This window comes from Necator americanus, chromosome I (genome assembly GCF_031761385.1).
Source record: "Necator americanus strain Aroian chromosome I, whole genome shotgun sequence".
Lineage (NCBI taxonomy): Eukaryota > Metazoa > Nematoda > Chromadorea > Rhabditida > Ancylostomatidae > Necator > Necator americanus.
In genome coordinates, this window is record NC_087371.1 from 31,094,098 (window position 1) to 31,104,237 (window position 10,140).

A 10,140-nucleotide genomic window follows, 5' to 3' on the forward strand; every position below is an offset into this window, starting at 1 on the left:
GCCGATAATGGATGTACTGGTGCCGACCTTTAAATCTTCTCGACAATATGTATATATAAGTTGATATTCATCTCATTCAGTGTTGTTCGCAACTATGAGTAGAACTGCTTAATGATCATCTCTTTTCAGGATTATCCTGGGGTCATTCACTACCTATCTTTCATTAGGTTTATTTGTTGTCATTTATCTCGCTTGCTACGACTCCCCAGGTCCTTTTATTTGCGTATGTAAAGAAAAGACTCACAGCAGAATCTAATATTCTGCCACTTTATCTCTCTTATGATTGTATAATGCCTCGATGAACACAAAAATAAATATAATCCTGAAAAGCAACAATTCTATTCTGAAAATAAATATAATAAATGAGTTCTGTAAGTTTGCAGTTACCAACAATTCAATTTTTATCGTTCTTTCTCAAATAAGAGAACGTAACTTCGTCAGAGGAATAATTTTTGATTTTTACTTTATGTCTTCTCCACCATCATCCTTTCGATGGAGTATTAGATGACACTGATCTTCGGGTTATGTTCAGGTTTTCGATGCGTAGGTTTAAAAGCATCACCCCACGAATCTGAAGTGGTACGGATTTCAGGTGGAGTATTCGTATACGGGATCGTAGATTAAGGAGAGGGGGTGGGGGTGATTCCGACCATTTCTTCCCAATTCCCGTAAAAAACGGTCCGAAAGATGCGGCGCGTGCACAAGGCTGGCGCGCTCCAATCGAACTCCGTGTAGAAAATAGTGCGCCAGAACGCCCGAAGCGGTATCTTCCGGGCCGTTTTTTTTACGGCAATTAAGAAGAAATGGGCGGAATCACCCTTCTCTCCATAATCTGCGATCTCGTATACGAATACTCCACCTGTAATCCGTACCACCTCAGATTCGTGGAGTGATGCCTTTAAGGAGAAGGAATGGTGGCAATAGAGAGACTGAAGATTAAGAGATTGAGAAGATTTGAAGAAGTGTGTTTGCTACGGTTGATCGCGGTCTTCTTCATTAAATATTAATGTTTCAAAAAGACACTCTCTTCGTTCGTTCAGATCCATGAATCCGCTGTTGATCACACTGACCTCCCAAGCCAAATATTCACATTGTTAGAGTATTTGGATATAACTTGTCGATAGTCCAATTTAGCAACAGCCAAGATTGTTAACAAACTTTATTACGGCTAACGTTTCAGGCGTCGTCGCTTTTGTCAGAGCCTGGAAAGTCCGATCATTTGTGATATATCCTCTCAAATGCCTCAGAATCCAGAACAAGTCACCATCCCCTAAGATGCTACATCGCGAATTTGTCCAAGGTTTCTCTATTTGATACCTAAGAATATTCGGATATATATATTTGCTGTGGTGACTATGAATGAGACATTAGAAATCCATTCGTTTCTCATGAACATCGTGTACTTGAGCGCTTCAGCCTCAGCAGACAAATCCTTGCCCATGTTTCGCCTAAATTTGCCTTGGCATTCGTTCCGCTTTGCTAATGCTGTTTAATGTTATAAGAAAATGTCATTGAAGAAATTGAAGGAGGTGTAACTGCCGGCCGGCCACCACTAACTATCGCTTCCATTTTATTCCAGTCCAATTTTCGCATTACGTTCGTAGGACCGGCAGTTAGTATTTTATCTGAGTTGCATTACTCTCCTGAATCTCTCTTTCGACGCAATTGTGAACGCTGTGTGGAAGTCAATCTTAAAATTGACGGATGACATGGGAAGATTTTTACTGAGTTGAGAAATTTGTCCAAGGTTTTCCTATCCGATACCTAAGAAGGGCTTTTATTCGTCCCAGATGAACTTAAGGGATATTGAAATCCTGTGAATTTATAACTCTTCTATGTGTTTTTTTTCCTATACAAGTATCTATGTTCTCAATTATCGAAGTCTACATTTGCTTGACTGTTGTCGTTGACGTCTTATGCTCTTTCAAGCCAGTTGAGGATTTACTCGTGTGAAGAAGTCAAAAATTATGGACGGTATGCAGATTAGATAAAAGTTAAAGGCATCACGAATCTAGAGTGGTACGGATTTTCGGTGGAGTATTCGTATACAGGATAGTAGATTATGGAGAGGGGGGTGATTCCGTTCATTTCTTCCTAATTGCCGTAAAAAAATGGCCTGGAAGACACGGCTTCGAGCTATCCCAAATACAAAAGTGCACAAATACTCCACCTGAAATCCGCAACATCTCAGATTTGTGGGGTGATACCTTTAAGGATAAAGTTTCTGGGGTTAATCAATCCGCTTGGGATGCACCCCGCGTTCACTTCAATTCAGAATCGTCTGAGGTTTACGGGACGTGTAACTGGCCTATACAATGACTTGCGGTGGCTATCCGATGTGTCAAGTCAGTGTTTTTATCCTCCGAGACAAATCTGGTACCAATTTATCGACCCCGAAGGGATGAAACTCTTGGTGAGCACTAGGACGGATTCGAACCTCCGATCGATCGTGCAGGAAGCGGAATCTCTGACCGCTACACTACATCCGCTCTTTTGCAGATTAGATAGTAGCTGTCAATACCACTTAAGTATTTCCCATTGCAACAGTACAATCTTGCTGGTTTAATTTGAGAGAAACCTTGAACTCCATCAAACATGACGTCTTAGGGGGGTGTACTTTGTTATTTGGAGCAAAGTCGCTTCGGTTGGTTTTCTGTGATATTAATGTTTTCTATATTAATAATATAATGAAAAATGTAGCTAATTTATTTCTTGGAGCGACTTTTTGGAAGGTAATCTTTTTAATACTGGTGAGCTAGTAGTGATGGTGTATTTAGATGGTTCGAAGACTGAACACTAAAACAGAGAGCCATTTCATTGAGCTCATGAGTAATCACCAGTTCTATTTTTCCCCATTTCTCATTCATGACAAGCAGTTTGCTGTGATGTTATGTCTGTACCATTACTACATAGACGATGACTAACTTTCACACCAGATTTTCCACATTTTTCTTCAGTTTCTTATGCATGAATTGTGATTAATATAAAATAACTTTTGCCGCCATGTCCAAAGTCATCTTCTTGTTTTCTTCAACTATTATGCCCAGTTCTCATTGATCTTCTTCTTGTTTCATGTCAGGTGATTTAGATCGTGAGAAAGTCACCAGACAATTTTTGTTCGTACTTGTGACAAGACTGCGCAGACGCACACAGGTACAGAAAAACCTCAAAACAACACTCCTTTCGCATACTCCTGTTCTTGTTAAACATAGGTACACCTTCGCACACATGTAACCACTGTATCCTGAGGGGGATGCTGCAAACGTCATCTGTACTTTGATATTAATGCTTTAACGGCATCACCCCACGAATCTGGAATGGTACGGATTTCCGGTGAAGTATTCGTATACGTGGTCGTAGATTATGGGGAGGAGTGTGGTTCCGTCCATTTCTTCTTAATTGTCGTAAAAAACGGCCTGGAAGATGCAGTGCGTGCACAAGGCTGGCGCGCTCCAGTCGAACTCCTTGTGGAAAATAGTGCGCCAGAACGCCCGAAGACGTATCTTTCGGGCCGTTTTTTACGGCAAGTAAGAAGAAATGGACAGAACCACATCCCTCTCCGTAATCTACTCTCTCGTATACGAATACTCCACCTGAAATCCGCACCACCTCAGATTCGTGGTATGCTGCCTTTAAGGACCACAAGAAGGGAAATGCGAGAGAACTGTACCCAAAAATAAGTCACAATCATGTAATTAAAACGTTTAGTAGAATTGGGATTGCATATTTAAGTCTGATTACTACCTACACGTAGTGGTCCATTATTTTTACCAGAGCCAATTAGTCGTTCGAGTGTAGAGAGTCGGGAGACATTGCAAAAAGCTGCTGTTGTCCAGCGCATCGCCAAAGTCTATACTCTCATACATCAAATGCCTATGAGGGAATGTGGAATCTTTGGCTCCAGTCGTTTATTTCGTTAGTCTGAGCCACCGAGCGCTCTCGAGTGAAGAAGTTCAGAATGCCGTCCTGTCTAGGCTTCTACGAGATTTTTTGTGGTCCTTGCTGCACCACATATAACATTCATCGGAAATCGGCCTGTTATCATTGTCGAAAACTACGCCATATTCTGTGGAGATGCTGATGAAAAGAAGGCAAGAGGCTGCTCGATAGCTGTGAGAAAGAACTACAACAACCTGGTGGAAGAGTTTGCTCAACGTCGTCTTGATGTGCCCTTGCATGTCTTATCGTAGAAGACGTAAGCTCGTATTGGATCGTATGTTCACGTGGACCTATGGAAATCCCTGCAGACTACAGTAGGACGCTCGACGTCCCTAAGTTCGACTACGTTCTGACCGCAAAAATTCCTCAGTCGGATATCCGAGAATCTAAAGCTGTTTGGGACGTTGCATTTGACACTGACCACCGTCCAGTTCTTCTAAGCTTCAAAATACGGTTCCATAAAAGGAAGCGAGGAGTTTCTCTTCAGCCAAACTTTCCTTTAGAGAACAGGAGACGAAGAAGAAAAAGAAGAAGAAAGAAAGACAAAGACTATAGAACAAAATTCTGCTAACGTGTGTGTATTCATGTTGAAGTGCAGACCAGGAAAAAAGCTTTAGACTCCTCCTTGAAGTGTATCTAGGACGCTGCTATTCTAAAGGTTCTATTGCCGCAGATGAAGTTTATCTTTGAATCTGCGGAAACAAAATCCACGTATAATTCTGTATGTGTGCCCCTTGGCCATTTCAGTCAGGAAAAACGTGAGAGGGAAGTTGCGTCGTCATCCAAAGCTTTCATTCCTTCTTCATTATCAGGAGTGTACTTCAACAAGAAAGCATTCGCTTTTGAAACTTAAAAGCGTGGAAGTAACTAGTGAACGCGGAACTCCATGCGAAACTCCTTCAAAAAGAATGCACTCCCTCAGTGCATTCTTTAGAGAGAGATTATGCACTCTTTCAGTTTCCCATGAAAGACTTTTGCTGTCAAATCAGGGCTGTGCTATGTTGCATGCAACATTCAGCTTTTAGTAATGTAGTGAATGCAATATTGAAATCATAACATAAAATCTAGCCGGAAGTTCCACCTTCTTGATCGCTGAATGTCAGAAAAAATGGTACCATAAGGAAGGAAGCGACATCTATATAGAAAAAAAGACTTTTTTTTACCCAAGGTACTTTATGTGTTCTGAGATTGCGGCTTTATTCATTCAATTTGAAGTGTGTTGTGAAGATCCATAAGGGTGCAAGGAAGAGAAGAAAATGGAATGAAAACGACGAAAAATAGGGTTTTCAAAGTTTGCACTGTTCTAGCGTACGGACAAAACTTGCCTACCACAAGCAAGAAAATCTTAGAAATTTCAGATCTGTTACTGTTTAATTACAAATTTAGTAGCTGTTCCAAAAATTTCTGCTTGTAACAACGGTTTAAAGCAAAGGAAAACAGTAACTCCTCGCAATAATCATAATCAAGGGCGGGTGTAGTGTAGCGGTTAGAGGTTCCGCTTCTTGCACGATCGATCGGAGGTTCGAATCTGCTCTAGTGCTCACCAAGCCTTTCATCCCTCCGGGGTCGATAAATTGGTACCAGATTTGTCTGGGAGGATAAAAACACTGACTTGACCCGCCGCCTAGCTCCGGAAGTCATTGTATGGGCCAGTCACACGTTCGTAACCTCAAACCTCTGAATTGAAGTGGTAGCGGATCCCAAGCGGATTGATTAACGCCAGAAACTTTAAGTTTAACTTTATATATCTATTATATATCTACCTGTCCTACTTTTGCTTGGTTTATTCCTTAGGAAAAATTATCAATGCATTTCGAAATTACCAAAATTCGACAGTAGATGATCAAGGAAAACAGAGAACTTCATTTCAACAAATTTGTTCCAACAGAGGAATCCCTCACAAGCGGACCAAATGAAAACGTTGCTCACCATCTGCTCAATGCAAAACAGTACTTAATTGGGAACCAGAATATTTTTGGACGGAGTTTTCCACAGCGGAAAAATGCGCCAATTGATCCGAGCATCAATTCTCTCAAATTCTTAGACCTCAGTTCAGTTCTGCTTGACCTTACGTTCACCTGCCTCGGCATATCTGTCAAAATAAAGCCGCTTCAGTGTATTTAACGTCCACTAGGACATTTTTCAAGTGTTAAGGAAAGCAGAAACTGGAGGAGTGAACACCCGCATGCTGCCTATTTACTTCATATCCTCAATCTCATCTCACTTCTTCGAAATAACCTGCTTCCACTGTTATTACCTACTTCCAAACAACCAGTGCTCAAAGAATATCCTTGCGAAGAAATTCCACTGTACAGACGGAACTTCTTTCTGATTGATATTGAAAAACAAATGAAAATGTCAATGTTAGGATAAGAAACGTCTCTATATCCTCGAAACATCTCGGCGTCCGTTTCCTTGCGTATCGTTACTATTTATGGGATAGCTATAGACGGTGGAAAGGAAAAACAAACGTAATTATCTTTGCCCACTGTTTAACTCTTTTTCTAAAAGCAATAACCTTTCGATTACACAAACAGTGCAAAAATTCGGAAGTAGACGGTAAGAAATGATGAGAAAACTATGAGTTGCTGGTAGTCGTAATTAGATTAAATATTTTCCTTGTTTAGGGACGTTTTTGGGTTGAAGATTACATTCCCTCGAGTCTTGAAGTGCGTAAAGGCGCTTATTTTTTTTAGGAGAAGGAATCTCCTAAAATAGTACTAAGTCCAGGTGGTTCCAACTTGCTTGTATTTGTTGTTCATTCCTCCAGCACATTTCACTCAGTGAAGAGATAACAGCCAGTTTGTCGAGAGGCTACGCGACGCCATCCATAGTTGGTGGAGAAAACGTTAGATGCGACTTAAAGGCATCACCCCCACAAGGCTGGCGCGCTCCAGTCGAACTTCCTGTAGAAAATAGTGCGCCAAAACGCCTGAAGCCGTATCTTCCGGGCCGTTTTTTACGGAAATTAGGAAGAAATGGACGGAATCACCCCCCTTTCCATAGTCTCCCATCCCGTATACGAATACTCCACCTGAAATCCGTACCACCTCAGATTCGTGGAGTGATGCCTTTAAAGCAATCCCGTACCAGCACTGAGACACAGATGTATTCAGGAGACAAATTTCCCATTTTTGTTGGGCTAGGATTATAAAAAGGCGCTTTGGAGTTGCCTACAACAAAGCTCGGGCTGCTCAATCCTGTAGGAGGCAACGTCCTACCCACATTCCATAGGTATAGACCCTAGCACGCTTGTCACCTGCTTCTTTTTCTACTATAAGAGCCGTAAGAAACTATCCTGGTAATCCTGGAACAGCGACAAAACGGAAGTGGTTGCAAGAGCGATTATGCGGAAACGAAATCACACTTATGTCATCTGTGCTCCTGTTGTTCTTCTCGATTTGTTCTGGTGGGGATTAGTAATGGTCCCATTTCCTCCAGTCGCGCTCAAGGATTGCCCCAGTGGCTTCTCTTTTCGCTAGGGACTCTAAGAGCATCATATCTTTCTTTGAAGGACATCGTGAAGAGGTCTGACCATTGGCTCGACGGTCTTCCTGCATCGCGTTTGATATCGCGTGGTATTCAGTCGCAACTATGGTCCAGTGAATGTCCTTGAAACGCATCACCTGTCCGGCCCGACTAATTTTATTTTTTTTTTCTTTTCCTTAGCATAAGGATCGGACTCATATCAGAAACAGCCAATGAGGATCTGACAATGCAAGCCAAGAAGATCAAGAATGATGCGTTGGGACTGATAGAAACATCCCCAGTTTCAGTCGTCACTGTACTCGGAAAGTCTTTTCTTCTTACTCCCTCCACAGTACACTGTAGGTCTCGGAGATAACGTTTTCCAGACGTACTACTGTGGTAAATGTTGGCACTGAAATTACCAACAGCAGCAGCTCTGTAGAAAATACAATTTTTCTGTAGAACCGCTTTAGGTCCACATAGAAAGCCTCAGAGATCGTTCTCACCTACTCCTCCGCTGTCGCGTGCTGCCAGGAGCGGAGGAGCAAGACAGAGGGTTGTGCCAAATGCATCACGTTCACTCGTTGAACACTAGAGAAACACTGAGGCACTAAACTTCTAATCGCACAGCTCCAAAGCACGCTTGGAACGCAACAGCTTACGCAACTGCATGGTGATTCATTTAGTTTTGACACGACTATATGATACGTCAGTTCGAAGGACCCGTTGTCATCAAAATATTTTGCGCATAGCTTTCAAAAGATTTCATAGTCTTATACTCATTTTCGACTCTTTTTTCACTGCGACACTTTTTTTACTGCAAAACTTTTTAGTCATTAGAGATTCACCTTTTACGCGGTTTAGTCCTTTCAGTGATGAACTTATTATCTAATTACTACTAATAATTACTTCAATACAAATTTTAATTATTACTAATGTTCATGGTCCTCATTCAAGCGACAATTGATTTCACTCAAATAAAATTACAATTAAACATGTAAGTTCACTTCAAAAATTGTCGTTTTTCTCGTCGAAGTGAAATAAATTTAATTTTTTTGTGCGCGCAAGAAAGGGATTTTTTTCGAAACAAATATTAGCAGGTTAATCATAAAATAAACGTAATCATAACGAAAAATTTTTCTTTCAATGATCTAGGACAAATTTTTGGGTCCTAAGTAAGCTAAGTAGTGAATTATGCAGTGTGTGTGTGCTTAGAAATTGTCCATTAATCCCAAAACATTCAGTTGATACTTAGCGGATATGGATAAAAGCGTATTTAGTCGAAATCGAAGAGAAAAACGAGTTTTTGAACCGAACTTGCATGTTTAATTGTAATGTTTGTGATTTTATTTGAGTGAAATCATTTGTCGCTTGAATAAGGATATAGTACTAAAAAGAAATAAGGAGCAAGTAAAAAAAAACATGAGGATATAAGAAGGAAACCCTTGGAACTACTAAATAACCCTACCGAATGACCTTCCTACAAAACTTTCCTACATGAACAGTGATCTTTGGTGTATCATGTTTCTTGACAAACAGCGATTTTTGGTGAATGACTCCCACGATTTCGTCTAAATCCTCGATAATCGGCACGGCGTGTTCCTATCTTCGATCAAGGTGCAGTCTTTCATTCTTCTACGTTCCTCCCCCCCCTCCCAAGTCACCTAATCGTGTGTTTGCCTTTTGCGGCGCCCGACGCCACTCCCTCCAAGATATCGTAACACTCTTAGGCGAGGAGGCGCAGTGGGGGAGGCTGGTGGTGCTCTACTGGCGCCTATTCCGCTACGTTTGAACGCATGGTCAACGTCTCCGTCAGCGATGCGTTCGTTCGTTTCTGAGAGCAGAGCAGCGAAGCCTCACCAGCTGGTCACAGTGATTACTCAAGGATTCCGCTGTTGTTTGTAGCCATGAAACCAGTCCGATTCGGTGTGTACCAATGTTTGTGTGCGTGTATGTGTGTGTGTGTGTTTAAGGTCACATACGGAAGCCCCAGATTAGGGGTAGCCAGTTCCGTACGTCATCTTTGCGCGTTCCCTGCGCGCAGAATCCTCATCACCAGAATCCTAAATTCGGATTCGGCAATTTGAATTCGATTTTCTTTTCTCTTCGGACTGGACCACATTTTATAGAGAGCACCAGGACAACGTATGTTGTCGCCTCCTTATCTCCATAAGACATTCCGGGCTTGTATCGATCAGAATCAATCGGTTTCAGTTGTGTTGTTTCACACTTTAGAAACACCATCCACCAGCTACACATCTTCACTTCACATTCTTCTGCTAGAGACTTCTTTTTGCTACACCCTTCTCTGTCATTTACGGTGAGATTCCTGTTCCATCATAAATTTCCGGCGAAAACTTCTCAGTGCTTCTTATTATGGCTGTTTTCTCCTTCATTAATTGAGAATAATCCACTTTATTAGATTAGTTTAGGTGGTATTTTTAACAGATAGTATTCTTTTCCCGTACTAAGAGCTCCTGGAATGTCTATAGATATCGAAAACTTGTTATCTGCACCCTCTTACTCATACTCGGACCACCTCAACATTTTAAATAGCCATCAGAAGCTCTTTAAGCTCTTCCCTTCGAATATTCAATACCTTTGTATCTACGGTGCTCTAAATTAATCCGTCTAGTGAATATCAATTTCCGGAAGTGACTGACAAATAGTATTCGTTTTCCGATAAGAATTTAAAAAAAACTTCTATTCGAATCTTATCGTTGAAAATTTTCT

At 41.3% G+C, this 10,140-nt stretch overlaps 1 protein-coding gene across 1 annotated transcript; it reads left to right on the forward strand.

Moving 5' to 3' along the window:
* Positions 1-11: 11 nt before the first annotated feature.
* Positions 12-4,190, forward strand: RB195_007390 (uncharacterized protein; the record flags this gene model as incomplete). The annotated part of the gene is made up of 3 exons (XM_064180986.1): positions 12-49; positions 130-223; positions 3,975-4,190. 3 exons carry the CDS (start codon positions 12-14, stop codon positions 4,188-4,190), a joined length of 348 nt encoding a protein of 115 aa, XP_064037814.1.
* Positions 4,191-10,140: the final 5,950 nt, after the last annotated feature.